The sequence below is a fragment of the Mustela putorius genome, unplaced genomic scaffold (genome assembly GCF_011764305.1).
Source record: "Mustela putorius furo isolate JIRA1106 unplaced genomic scaffold, ASM1176430v1.1 tig00537295_pilon_pilon_pilon, whole genome shotgun sequence".
Taxonomy (NCBI): domain Eukaryota; kingdom Metazoa; phylum Chordata; class Mammalia; order Carnivora; family Mustelidae; genus Mustela; species Mustela putorius.
In genome coordinates, this window is record NW_025422433.1 from 542,533 (window position 1) to 557,732 (window position 15,200).

General features: G+C 39.3%; 1 protein-coding gene and 1 pseudogene across 1 annotated transcript; both read left to right on the plus strand.

The window, feature by feature from the left end:
* The first annotated feature begins 387 nt into the window (after positions 1 to 387).
* On the plus strand, positions 388 to 2,435 carry LOC101694226 (annotated as a pseudogene).
* Positions 2,436 to 5,103: 2,668 nt separating this feature from the next.
* On the plus strand, positions 5,104 to 6,052 carry LOC101694504 (olfactory receptor 2J3). Its single transcript, XM_013049681.2, is given in 2 exon segments — positions 5,104 to 5,120; positions 5,122 to 6,052. Coding segments are annotated over 2 exon segments (948 nt in total).
* Positions 6,053 to 15,200: the final 9,148 nt, after the last annotated feature.

The window sequence follows — 15,200 nt, forward strand, 5'->3', positions numbered from 1 at the left end:
ACCCTCAGTTGGCTTCCTAGAATTAAGAGTCTCCTATGGTTTGTCTTCCTCTGTTTTCCTCTTTTTTAGTTTTGCTGTAGCTTATTAGTAAGTGTGAGGGATAATCAGCTGTGGAAGGAGGGAAGGGACACAGCAAAGCTGAGTAAGGCAGAGCCTTGTCATCCTAACTACAGAACAAAGGGAACATCAAGTCTCTCCTAAGAAGGACTGAAAGCCCACAAGAAAAAAAGAATCACCTAAGAGATAGAACTGTTCATAAAGGGAACTTTCCAGAATGCTCGGTGGAGCAGAGGAGCAGTGGCTGCCCAAGCTGTGCCCAGCAACTCGCTCAGCAACATGCTCCTTCCCGCTCCCCCACAGTATCAGCCCTCTCACTGGCTGTAGGAAATGGTGAAAGAAACCACTTACTATGATGTTTGGGCATCAAACCCAATGCCACCCAAGAAGAATTGAAAAAGGCCCACAGGAAACTGACCTTGAAGTACCACCCTGGTAAGAAACCAAATGAAGGAGAGAAGTTTAAACAGACATCTCAGGCTTAGGAATTACTCTCTGATGCAAAGAAAAGGGAATTACATGACAAAGGAGGTGAACAGGCAGTTAAAGAAGGTAGACCCAGTGGTGACTTTGGCTCCCCCATGGACATCTTTGATATGTTTTTTGGAGGAGGAAGAATGCAGAGTGAAAGGAGAGGTAAAAATGTCCTGTATCAGCCCTCAGTAACCTTAGACGATTTATATAATGGTGCAACAAGAAAACTGGCTCTGCAAAAGAACGTGATATGCGATAAATGTGAAAGTTGAGGTAGTAAGAAAGGAGCAGTCGAATGTTGTCCCAATTGCCGATGTACTGAAATGCAAATAAGAATTCATCAGATAGGACCTGGAATGGTTCAGCACATTCAATCTGTGTGCATGGAGTGCCAGGGCCATGGGGATCGGATCAGACCTAAAGATAGATGTAAAAGCTGCAATGGAAGGAAGATAGTTAGAGAGAAGATTCTAGAAGTTCATATTGACAAAGGCATGAAAGATGGCCAGAAGATGTAAGGACCTATTTTACTGTTCCTGCTCCCCTTCTCCCAGGGGACTTAAAAACAAGTCCCAGAAACCAGCTCCAGGGGTGGAGGCCAAGAAAAACAAGGCTGTACCAACCTCGAGTCTAGCCCTGACGTAACTACAGCCATCTTGGCAAAGCAAAAGCCAGCACCTTGCACTGAAAGAGTGGGTCAGCATAAGCATGGCCATCCTGAAGGCCGGGAAGCCATTTCACTGAGCATCCCTAACCAGCCCACACAGGCTAGTAACTTGAGATACGAGAAAGTAGCTAAAACCTAAGAAACAACTTAATCATATACCACCAGGGCGGTCAGGCGATGGCGCCACAGGGACCAGATGTTAAAGAAAACAAATAGTTAACTTGCAGAGAACACAATCCTGCAAGACTGGAGTCTCCCTTGGTTTGCAAATGTCCTGGTGATTTACAACAGAAAAGCCATCTCTTCAATGGCCCAATTTCCAGAGACAAACTGCTCAGTTCCTCAAGGCCTAAGGTCTCCCTCCCCACCATAAAACTGAGGGAGGCTGAGGCAGAAGGAAATGTAAATAAAGTTAAATTTCTTCTAAAACTAAATCTCACTTAACCACCAGGGTGACGCCGGGATGACAAAAGGTTAAACAAAGTTAAACTGTCAAAGTGGGGTGCAAGAGATGTGTGTAGCTATGAAAAAGTGCCTTGAAAATGCTATATAAACCCTTGGCTTTGAGTGCTCGGGGTCCTTGTTGAAACCCGCTGCGCGGGGCAGATACTTGGACCCCAGCTAGCTGGAAATAAACCTTGCTGTGTGACTTGCATTATTGAGAGTGTTCTCTGAGGGGTGGACTCCGTACCCTAATAAAGATAACATTCCATGGTGAAGGAGACCAAGAACCAGGACTGGAACCAGGAGATATTATCATTGTTTTAGATCAGAAGGACAATGCTATTTTCACTCAGCAAGGAGAAGACCTTTTCATGTGTGTGGACATACAGCTGGTTGAAGCACTGTGCGGTTTTCAAAAGCCAGTGTCTACTTTTGACAACTGAACCATTGCCATCACCTCTCATCCAGGTCAAATTGTCAAGCATGGAGATATCAAGTGTGTGCTAAATGAAGGCATGCCAATTTATCGTAGACCATATGAGAAGGGTCACCTCATCATCGAATTTAAGGTAAACTTTCCTGAGAATGGCTTTCTCTCTCCTGATAAACTCTCTTTGCTGGAAAATCTCCTACCTGAGAGGCAGTAAGTAGAAGAGACTGATGAAACGGACCAGGTAGAACTGGTGGACTTTGATCCAAATCAGGAAAGACGGCACCATTACAATGGGGAAGCATATAAGGATGTCCCAGGGGTGGTGCACAGTGTCAGACCTCTGATGGGGCCAGTGAATAACACCGAAGGCATTTTATGGGCAGTAGTGAATGAGTGAAGGACTATAATCATAGCTCACTACTTGCTATTCTTTTTGTTTTAATATTCAACTATAGTAGTGTTTTAAAAGTAAAATGAAGAATGAACTCAAAATATAAAAGCTCAAAAAAAGAGAACTGCTCGTAAAATGTACTTACTTTTTTTGACAAAAAGGAAACATAAAGATTCACTAGGCACAGTATGTATTTCAATAATTTTTCAACAAATGTGCAGAGTGCTTCTTGAAGTTGGAGAATAAAGTTATATGTAGAAATTATAAATTATGGCCAGAATTCAAATCCTGCCTCAGCTATTGTCCTGGACAGGAGGGAATAATGTGGACACCTTCCTCAGGCCTGTGACAGACACAGATCCAGCTTTAAGCCCTATGGTCAGGGTACTTTCTGTTTCCCTCCAGCCTCATGCTCTTCCTCCTTTGCTCTTTCAAAGACTCTGTAGTTTCCTTTTCCTAAAAATCCCTTTTCAAATTCAGTTCCATTTACACGTCCTCTGTGAAGCATTCTAGCTTTCTCCCTACTCCATGTCACAGATCTGTTCACAGGAACTCAATATTCCAGCTTTGTTAATATCATGAGTTGATGTGTGTCTATGTGTCTCCTTTATATCTCTATTGGTACCTTGGTTTTCAGCTTAGAAGTAAGCTCTTAGTGCAAGCAAGCAATAAGAAGATAAGGTTCTTTCTACCAGAACATTTAACTGAAGCTCTAGACTTTTCACCCTATGTACAGTAGTCCCATCATCTGAGGCTTCACTTTTTGTAGTTTCAGTAATACTATGATCAACCATGGCCTACAGAATCAGGTGATCCTAATAAGGCTTCATCATAAGGTCAATAGCAGCCCAAAGCTACTTCTCATACATGTATCAGTCGTGTCATTTCATCTGCTCAGGTGGACATTTCATCATCTCCCAACATCACAAGGAGAAGAAGGGTGAGGACCATAAGGTATTAGAGAGAGACCCCACACTCACATAACTCTTTCAACAGTACCTTGTTATAATTGTTCTATTACTAGACATTGTTAACCTCTATTGTGCCTAATTTAAAAATTAAACTTTATCATTTCCTTTATGTGGGAAAAATGTAGTATATATACATGTCTTGGTATTATCTGTGGTTTTAGGAATCCACTGGGGGCCTTGGAATGTACCCCCTACAGATAAGGGGGTCTACAGAAAACAGTATGAAGTCAGTAATAAATCTGATATTGTTTATCATGATTTTTTGTCCATGTGAAATTATTGGGATTAAAATTATTCCAGTTTTTTTAATAAGATCAATAGAAATAGACTGAAAATATTGACATGAAAACTAAAGCTATTCATAAAAAAAAAAAATAGATTATTTGTTCCATGGAAATTTCCTTCTGTTTGCTCTGTTAGGAATTTTTCAAGTCACTATTTACTTAGATGTCACCCTGGGATGGGAATGAGTATTTGACAGTTGAGAGGCTATTTTTCCATAATATGGTAAATATCTGGATAAAATGTAAAAGTGAAAATTTTTACTTTATATTTGCTTTCTGTAATTTTTTATTATGGTTAAATTTCAAATTTACAGCAGAATTGCAAAAGTGGTACAAAGAACTAACATTGACCTGTTAGCTAGTTCCTACAATAGTCTGAATTATACCTAAAAAGATGTTTTCTGTCCTTCTACCTACCTACCTACCTAGCTATCATAATCGCTTTTCTGGACCATTTGAGAACAAGTAGGAGATGTCCTGCTTAGTCAGTGTTTATTTCCTAAGAACAGGGACTTTATTTTACATAATCACTTTAGAGTTGAGAAAACAGAAAATATAGTGTGGATACAATATTATTATCTAATTCACAGCTCATAGTCTTTTTTCTCCATTGCTCTCAATAATGTTGTTAATGCCTGTTTTTCCAGTCCAGGTCCACATAAATAACATGTCTCTTTGGTTTCCTTTCATCTGAACCAGTTCCTCAGCCTTTATTTGTATTCATTTAACTTAATGTTTTGAAGAGTACAGGGGAGCTACTCTGTCCAACCTGACTCAATCTGAGTTTGTCTTATGCATGTTTGTGATTAGAATCAAGCTGTGCATTTTTGGCAGGAATGTCATCAAAGTGAAATTATGTCCTGCTCAGAGCATCATGTCGCTAGGCACATGATGTTGGCTTGTCTCAACACTGGTGATATTAACATTGAGTAGTCTTGACTCTGGTGATGTCCAATGCCATTTTCTACCGTGAAGTTTACTATTTTTCATTTTGTAATTAACAAGTAATTAGTGTTATAGACCTTGGAAATATTCTGTTTCTCAGGACATTTTCATTCACTAGTTTTTAACATTTATTAATCTTTTTAACTCTACCATTCTTTTCATACATATTATTAAGATCCTACTGACAGGAATAATTTTTCTCCTCAGTAATTAATTTTTTATTTATACATATTTTATATATCACTATGAGCTTGTGGATTCTTTTTTTTTAATTAATTAGTATCACAGTTCCTTTTTAATGCCCAAATTGTCCCAGAGTTGAAGAGTGGCAGGCCTTTCAAACTGGCTTCTCTTTCTTTTTCACATGTCCCTGTGATTCTTGGAGCATTACTTTACCTTTTTGGAATGTATGTATTTCTTTCCTCAGGTAATAAGAAATGAATAATGATGGGAAAAAACACAAGTTTTGAAGGCTACTTTGTTCTACTGGGTTTTTCCAACTGGCCCCATCTGGAGGTAGCGCTCTTTGTGGTCATCTTGATATTCTACTTAATGACATTGGTGGGCAACCTGTTTATCATTATCTTGTCGTACCTGGACGCTCATCTCCACACGCCCATGTACTTCTTCCTCTCAAACCTCTCTTTTCTGGATCTCTGCTACACCACCAGCTCCATCCCTCAGTTGCTGGTCAACCTCTGGGGCCCAGAAAAGACCATCTCTTACACCGGTTGCATGATTCAACTTTACTTTGTCCTTGCACTGGGAACCACAGAGTGTGTCCTCCTGGTGGTGATGTCCTATGACCGTTATGCAGCTGTCTGTAGACCCTTGCATTACGCTGTCCTCATGAATCCTCGTTTCTGCCACCTGTTGGCTGTGGCTTCCTGGGTCAGTGGCTTTACCAACTCAGCACTTCATTCTTCCTTTACCTTCTGGGTGCCCTTAGGTGGACATCGCCAAGTGGACCATTTCTTCTGTGAAGTTCCAGCACTGCTGCGACTATCATGTGCTGATACCCATGCGAATGAACTGACCCTCCTGATCACGAGCTCCATTTTTGTTCTCACACCACTCATCCTCATTCTCAGCTCATATAGTGCCATTGCCCGGGCTGTGCTGAGGATGCAGTCAACCGCCGGACTTCAGAGAGCTTTTAGGACATGTGGAGCCCATCTTATGGTTGTGTCCCTCTTTTTCATTCCCGTCATCTGCATATATCTGCAGCCACCATCAGGAAAGTCTCAAGATCAAGGCAAGTTCATTGCCCTCTTTTATACTGTAGTCACGCCTAGCCTCAACCCTCTAATCTATACTCTGAGAAACAAAGATGTAAGAGGGGCAGTAAGGAGACTACTGGGTTGGGAGAGGCCCATGACCTCGTGATCTTCAGGAGACAGTGGAGCCCCTCTTCAGCAGGGGGATCATATGCCTCCTTCCATCAGCCAGTCTCCTGCCTACTCACTGTGTCTGCACCAGTGGAGCATGTGTTTTGTAAGGCCACAGAGCTCTTGCCCACAAATATGAATTAAACAGTTTGCCCACATACCAATTTCACTTCAACAGAGAAAACAGCTATGTAAAATCAAGATTAAACATCAATATTAAATATTTTTAGTGCCACAATAATAAAACAAAGATATCCTTTTCTTACTTGAACAGTAAGAAATGAAATTCCAATAGGAAGATGATATACTTAATTTTAAAAACCTAGACTGTGGTTTTTAATTTCTCACTTTCAAGGCAGAATTTGCCATTAAATATTTTCCATTTTTGGTTTAGCTAAAGATGTAGTTAAATACCTTAAATCTTTCCTGCCACACTGTTAGTCCTTTTTGAATAGTAGTTCATATAGAGAGGAATTTGGGTCCATATTCTTTAAGACCCCATTATCAATAGTAAGAAAATAAATTGAACAAATTATAGAAAGAAAGTCCCTGAAATAATAAACAAACATAAGTATCTTTGAAGTGTGTAAACCTGGTGATTCACAGACCTGTACCCCTGGGGATAAAAATATATGTTTATAAAAAATACAAAATTAAAAAAAAATAAAAAAAATAAAAAAAAAGTATCTTGTATTTTTCTCTTTCTTGAGGCAGTGGAAAGTATATAAAAGGCAAAAATCACTTAGACAGGTCTGAGATATGGCCAATAATCTAAAAGTCATTATAGGCTAGGTATCATTAAAAGTAAGTGCTTGCATGGAGCACTGGGTGTGGTGCAAAAACAATCAATACTGTTACATTGAAAATAAATTTTTAAAAAATTAAATAAAAAGATATTGAGAAAAAGGTAATAAAAAAACTCTGAAACTAAAATCATATAGTCATATTTGTTAGACTTTTTAAAAATCATTTAAAATATCATATAAATATGCTACAATAATTTTACTGTACATAAATAGAATTCTGTAATATACATTGTGATATTCAAAAGCAAGGAATAAAATTTAATTAGAATTTTTTTTAAAAAGTAAGTGCTCGGTGGGCTACCTGGTGGCTCAGTCAGTTGAGTGTCTGACTTTTGGTTTCGGCTCAGTTCATGATCTCAGGGTCCTGAGATGGAGTCCCATCAGACTCTGCCTTCAGTGGGGAATCTCTGTTTGAGATTCTTCCTCCTCTCTCTCCCTCTGCTCCTCCCCTCACTTCTGTGCAAGCTCTCTGTCTCTCAAATAAAAAAATAAAATCTTTAAAAAAAGAAGTAAGTGCTTGGGGTACCTGCATAGACTGAGGAGCAAAAATACACGAAGCAGACAGAGTTCTGGGCCCTGAAAATGAGTGCATGAAACCAATCAGTGTTTGAAAAAATTACCTGAAAATATATCAGAATAATTTTGTGATTAAAGCTGCATGGGAAATGTTACTTTTTTTTCTTCTTAAGCTTGATCTAATTTGAATGTTTGAGGTCAGTAAGTACATAATGAAAACCAACTTACATATTTTCTAAATAAAGAAATGTTTGTTTTAAATAAAAGTAGTAGTTTCATTGCCTACATTATTGCCAACCATCTCCGTCTAAAATGTGTGTGCTATCCAAATAACACTTAACTGGCATCTGTATACAGGTAAGTGAAATAGCAGGTGAAGAACAATTCTATAATGTAAAATATTTGGCAACCTGAGCTTTGTTTGGTAATCAGAGAATCAGCTGTAGTTTTTGAGGCCTTTAAAGCTTATGTATGATGATTCAAATCCCCATTTCCAAAATTATTAAGATGAAAAACACATCCCCAAATGTCCCCTCCATTTCCTGTGTGACTGGAACTACACTGACACTGTTGACTTTTCTCTTCTCCTTTGTGTATCTATGATTTTTCTTTATGTCAGCTAGACATAAACAATACAGTGCAGATTCAGTTGCCCTATTCTAACTTCCAAGAAACAAAGAATCATGCATATAAGAGAACTTTTAGTAAATAACTGGGACCACATAGAGTGAACCATCACAGAAAAAAAAAACACTTTAAAAAACAACATATTTTGGTTCTTCAAATCATCTTGCACTATGGAAATCTTGCTGTCTGAGACACCTTATGTAGTACTGTAGTCTCTCACCATCTAACTTTAAAAAAAAAAAAAGAAAGTTTAAGATTCCCATTCTTTTTTGTTTTTGTGCTTCCAAAACATATACTCTTGTACATGTGTAGACTCTTGTTTTTGGAATGCCAAAATTGTGGCATATGTGATGTTGATTTCTAGCTGCATTAGGATGTTGTTCCATTTAATTTGTGATCTAAAAGAAAGATCAGTTACCAAAGCTTTTTCCAACAACACAGATATTATTGTTTTGTACTTTTCAAACCACTTATGTCCACCTTATGCAATTCGATCACAGGCATGACGGTAGGTATATTTTTTTCTCTCCTTGTAGATGAAGATACTGCAGGGAAGAAGATACATGACTTGCCTAGGCTAGACTTGCATGTGACAAAAACAGGGTTTTAACAACAGATTTTTAGCCCTGAAGCTCCCTTTTAGAGTCACTAACCCCCAAGGTAGACTAGAATCCCTAGAATCCTCCCACTGCCCACTCTCAGCTTCTAACCAACTTTTGGTAAATTGGCATTTACACAGCACACATGGATCTGGGCCACAGACAACCTTACTGAAGAGCAAGCAGTGGAACTGGCCTTCTCCCAGCTGCCAGCCATGCCCAAATACACTGACACCCCAGCTGTTGCTGGGCCCCAGGAAATCTCTCCCACTCAGCCAGAAAGGTGTCTTTCAGTCTTTTCCCACTTCATCTTATACTTGCTCCTGTCAGAATATTCCCTATTCACATGCCCAGTTATTTCTCCCTGTTGTGTCTCGGCAGTACAGGATTACTAGCACAGATATGTCATCCAGGTCATCACAGAAACCAGCTCTGGTTTCCAGCAGGTTCACTCATTCTCTGTTCTTCTGTTGGCTTCAGGGTCACATGTCATGTATCTGTTTGACAAATATGTGGCTGAAGGTCACTGGTTATGTTATGACAAGTGATTTAAAAAATAATAAACTCAGAAAGGATGAATACCCAACTTTTGTATCAACATGGCTGGGTCTGAAGGAGATTATGCTGAGTGAAATAAGTCAAGCACAGAAAATCAATTATCATATGGTTTCACTTACTTGTGGAGCATAAGGAATAACATGGAGGATGTTAGGAGAAGAAAAGGAAAAGTCAATTGGGGGGAATCAGGGTGGGGAAGACAAACCATGCGAAACTGTGGACACCGAGAAACAAACTGAGGGTTTTGGAAGGGAAGGGGGTGGGGGTTTGGGTCAGCATGGTGGTGGGTATTAAGGGAGGGCATGTATTGCATGGAGCACTGTGTGTGGTGCATAAACAATGAGTCTTGAAACACTGAAAAAATTAAATTAAATTTAAAAATAAATAAAAATAATAAATAATAAATAATAAAAATTTCAAATTCACAGCCATCCTATTCCAATTATAACTCTGCAACAATAATCAAAACCACATTGAGATACCGCCTTACACCTGTTATAATAACCAAAATTAACAAGACAGTAAACAACAAGTGTGGGAGAGGATGTGGAGAAAGGGGAGCCCTCTTACACTGTTGGTGGGAATGCAAGTTGGTGCAACTACTTTGAAAAACAGTGTGGAGGTTCCTCAAAAAATTAAAAATGAAGCTATCCTATGACACAGCAATTGCACTACTGGGTATTTACCCTAAAGATACAGATGTAGTGAAAATAAGGGCTATATGCACCCCAATGTTCATAGCAGCAGTGTCCACAATAGCTAAACTGTGAAAAGAGCTGAGATGCCTTTCAACAGAAAAATGGATAAAGAAGATGTGGTCCATATATACAATGGATATTATGCCTCTATCAGAAAGGATGAATACCCAACTTTTGTATCAACATGGTCAGGACTGGAGATTATGCTGAGTGAAATAAGTCAGGCAGAGAAAGTCAATTATTATATTTCACTTACTTGTGAACATAAGGAATAGCATGGAGGACATTAGGAGAAGGAAGGGAGAAACGAAGGGGGAGAAATCAGATGGGGAGACAAACCAGCTCATAGCTTCGTTGATCTCTTCTACTGCTCCTTTGGTTTCTATTTCGTTTATTTCTGCTCCTTTATTTCCTCACTCCTATTGCTTAGGCTTTATTTGCTGTTCTTTCTCCAGCTCCTTTAGGTGTAAGATTAGCTTGTGTACTTGTGATTTTTCTAATTTTTTGAGGGATTGTATTGCAATGTACTTCCCTCTTAGGAATGCCTTTGCTGGATCCCAAAGGTTTTGCACAGTTGTGTTTTCATTTTCATTTGTTTCCATGAATTTTTTATTCTTTTTTAATTTCCTGGTTACCCATTCATTCTTTAATAGGATGCTCTTTAACCTCCAAGTGTGAGTTCCTTCCAAATTTCCTCTTATGATTCAATTCAAGTTTCAAAGTATTGTGGTCTGAAAATACATAGGCAATAATCTCGATCTTTTGGTATTGGTTGAAACCTGATTTGTGACACAGTACATGATCTATTCCAGAGAATGTTCCATGTGTACTAGAGAAGAATGTGTATTTTGTTGCTTTAGGATGGAATGCTCTGTATATAAGAGATGAAGTCCATCTGGTCCAGTGTGTCATTAAAAACCTTGTTTCTTTGTTGATCTTCTGCTTAGATGATCCGTACATTGCTGTGAGTGCGTGTTGAAGTCTCCTACTATTAATGTATTATTATCAATGTATTTCTTCATTTTGGTTACTAATCATTTGATATAGTTGGATGCTCCCAAACTAAGAGCATATTTATAATTATTAGATCTTCTTGTTGGGTAGGCACTTTAAGTATGATATAGCATCCCTCTTCATCACTTACTACAGTCTTTGATTTAAAATCTAATTTGTCTGATATGAGTATTGCTCCCCCAGCTCTCTTTTGAGGCCCATTTGCCTGATAATTGTTCTCCACCACCTCACTTTCAGTCTGGATATATCTTTAGGTGTAAAGTGAATCTCCTGTAGAAAGAATATGGATGGGTCTTGCTTTTTAGCCAATCTGATACCCTATGTCTTTTGACTGGAGCCTTTGGCCCATTTCCATTCAGAGTAACTATTGAAAGATGTGAATTTAATGCCATTAAAGTGTCCCTGTTTCTGTAGATTCTGAGCAGAGAGCCCGATGCGGGGCTCGATCCCAGAACCATGGAATCATGACCTGAGCCGAAGGCAGAGGCTTTTAACCCACTGCGCCACTCAGGTGCCCCATACCTCCCAATAATTCTGATATTGTTTCATTTCATGGCATCAATGATCTCTCAAAGTCTCTCCTCATGGTCCATAAGTTGCTTTTGTCTCTTTTCCTCAGCTTCTTTCTTATCAACTTGTGTTCTGTGTCACTTACTCTGCCTCATTTAGCCTAGCCTTTAGAGCATCCAATTTAACCTGCGTCTCAGGTAGAACATTTTAAATTTGGCCTTATTAGATCTCATTCCTGCACTAAGAGATTCTCCAGTGTCTTTTATGCTTTTTCAAGCCCAGCTAGTAAGTTTATAATTGTTATCCTGAATTCCAGCTCTGACATTTTACTTATATTCATATAGATTAGATCTGTGGCAGAGATTATTACCTCTTGTTCTTTCCTTTGTTGTGAATTCCTCCTTCTAGTCATTTTTTCCAGAGAAGAGTGGATGAATGAGTGAGCACTATCAAAAATATCAACCACAACCCAAGCAAAATGCACACTAGACAAGTCAAAGAGGTCAGAAACTAGAAAAGAAAAGAAGAAAAAGAAAAAAGGGAAATAAAAAGGGCGGGCAAGGGGAAGAGAGAGTATAATCTCACAGAATGGACAAAACAGGGTGATCCACTTGGCACTGAGTGTATTTTTTGGTCTGTGTTTTAGAAGACACTAAATCCCAAAATTGTAAAGAAAGCAAAAGTTATATATGTACAAAAATAAAATTGAATAGAGTCAAAGGAAGTCAAACACGAAAAATATATCTATAAAATGTAAATGTAAAAGATGTTAGTTGAAAAAAGTTAAAAATAAAGTTAAAAATAAAGAGCATATACCTTGGCTAATTTAATTTAAATTAAAAAAAAAAACAGGGGATGTCTCAAGGAGGGTGGGGCAGAAAAAATAATAAAGAGCTGATAAAATAAGAAACTACTTGAAAAGGGAAAAAAGAAATGGAAATTTTTTAAACTGAAATATAAATAAATAATGAGAAAAAACCTTGAATTCTAGATACTATTTCCCTGTAACCCTGGAATTTTACAGTCCTGTGTGGTCGGTAAACTTGCTGTTCACCTGTTCTTCCAGTTGTTCTTCTGGGGAAGGGGTCTGCTGTGCTGATTCTCAGGTGTCTGCCTGGGTGGAGTTGCACCGCCCCTTGCAAGGGGGCCCAGTCTCAGTGTAAACAATTTTTGGTTGCTCTGTGTGGTTCTTGTTCCCTGAAGGCTTTCCACCTTTCCTTATAGGATCAAAAAAAAAAAAAAAAAAAAAAAAAAAAAAAAGGCCACACCTCAATCTCCCTCCCCAGAGCCAAAAGATCGCAGTCCCCTCTCTTCAGTAAACCCTCAGGGATTAAAAAAAAAAAAAAAAGAAAGAAAGAAAAAAAAGTCTTCACTTTTGTGTGTGCTAAACTTCTCAGATTCCTGCAGTGAACACCCACACCTATGCTCCTAGGGAAAGGCAGAGGGTCCTGGGCTTCTGCATGTTTTAGGGCCCTGGCATGGAAAACAGTTGCCCAAAACTGTGCCCTCTCCAACCCTCCTGGGGGAAGGTTGCTGCTTTCCTGGCTTTTACAGGACACACTGAGAGGTATCCGAAGGTTGTATGTGCACCTGCTTCACCCCTCTCAGGGGAAGGCGGAGGGTCCCCACATTCCTGTCCTTTGCAGGGTTCCCACACGGAGAGTGGTCACCTGATTGGGCCACAGCTCATGGTTTATGGTGAACCAAGCTGAGAGCCCCCTCCTGGGCTCACTGACCATAACAAGTTTTCCTGCTCCAATGCTTGGGAACTCTACCAGCTCAGGCACCCCCATTATTTCTGTGAGTCTAGGAATCCTAAAATCACACTGTCCCAGCTATAATTCTGCCCTGTTTCACCACTTGAGCACCTTTCAAGCAGGGACAGCTTTCACTGGAGCAGATTTCTAAGTGTTCCAATTTCACCTTGCAGGGCTCTATCGCTTTCCAGTAGCGGTGCTTACTGAGACTCCCTTCTACCGCTGTTTATCTTCTGATATATCCCCTCAGAATCACTTCTCTGCACCTTCTACCTGACAAAAAGTGATCGCTTTTCTTCTTGTAGCACTGCGGGTATTCTTTTCTTACATCTGAGGTTGAATTCATGGCTGTTCAGAATGATTTATAGTTATCTAACTAAATTCAAGGGACCAGATGAAATGAGGTCCCCTATACTTCTGCCATCTTGCCTCCTCCATAGCCTTTTACCTGATAAGTCATTTGCAAATATTTTCTCCTATTCCATAAGCTACCTTTTAGTTTTGTTGACTATTTCTTTGCTACTCAAAGCAACCTACACATTCAAAGCAACCTACACATTCAAAGCAATCCCTATCAAAATATCATCATCACCTTTCACAGAGCTGGAAAAAAAAATTCTAAAATTGATATAGCACAAGAAAAGACCCCCAAATAGCCAAAGAAATGTTGAAAAACATCCTGGGGCTAATAATACATTATATGTTAATAAAAAAATACAAATTTTTTTTAAATTTAAATTTAATTTTTTAATTTTTTTTAAGATTTTATTTATTTATTTGACAGAGAGAGATCACAAGTAGGCAGAGAGGCAGGCAGAGAGAGAGAGAGAGGAGGAAGCAGGCTCCCTGCTGAGCAGAGACTAGATCCCAGGACCCTGAGATCATGACCTGAGCCGAAGGCAGCGGCTTAACCCACTGAGCCACCCAGGCGCCCCTAAATTTAATTTTTTTAAGAGTCCCCAGTCCCATCTTGTTTCATCTTTTCCCTCCCTACCACCCATGACCCCCTTCCCTGCCTCTCAAATTCCTCATATCAGATATGATAATTGTCTTTCTCTGATTGACTTATTTTGCTTAGCATAATACCCTCTATTTCCATCCACGTCATTACAAATGGCAAGATTCCACGTCATTACAAATGGCAAGATTTCTTTTCTTTAATTTTATTTTTCAGATGGCTACATAGTATTCCACCATATATCACATCTTCTTTATCCATTCATATGTTGATGGACATCTAGGTTCTTTCCATAGTTTGGCTATTGTGGACATTGCTGCTATGAGCTATAGGGTGCATGTATCTTTGGGGTAAATACCTAGTAGTACAATTGCTGAGTTGTAGGGAAGCTCTATTCTTAACATCTTGTGAAACCTCGATACTGTTTTCCAGAATGGCTGCACCAGGTTGCATTCCCACCAACAGTGTAAGAGGGTTCCCCTTTCTCCACACCCTTGTCAACATCTGTTGTTTCCTGCCTTGTTAAGTTTTGCCATTCTAACTGGTGTAAGGTGGTATCTCAATGTGGTTTTGATTTCTATTTCCCTGATGACTAGTAATGTAGAACAATGTTTCATGTGTCTATTAGCTATTTCTATGTCTTCTCTGGAGAATTTTCTGCTCATATCTTTTGCCCATTTTTTTTTCTTTTCAGTGTAACAGTATTCATTGTTTTTGCACCACACCCAGTGCTCCATGCAATACATGCCCTCCCTAATATCCACCACCTGGCTCCCCCCAACCCCCCACCCCTTCAAAACCCTCAGGTTGTTTTTCAGAGTCCAAAGTCTCTCGTGGTTCACCTCCCCTTCCAATTTATTGACTGGATTCTTTATTTTTGGGCGTTCGTTTGAGAAGTACTTTACAGATCTTGGATATCAAATCCTTGTCTGCAATGTCATTTATAAATATCTTCTCCCATTCCATGAGTTGCCTCTTAGTTTTGTTGATTGTTTCCTTTGCTGTACAGTGAAAGACCCTCGATCCGCACCCAAGAAACAGACACCAAGCCTCCACTGGATGCAAGTTGCAAGAGGTTTATTGGTTACACAGGCGCCTGCAGA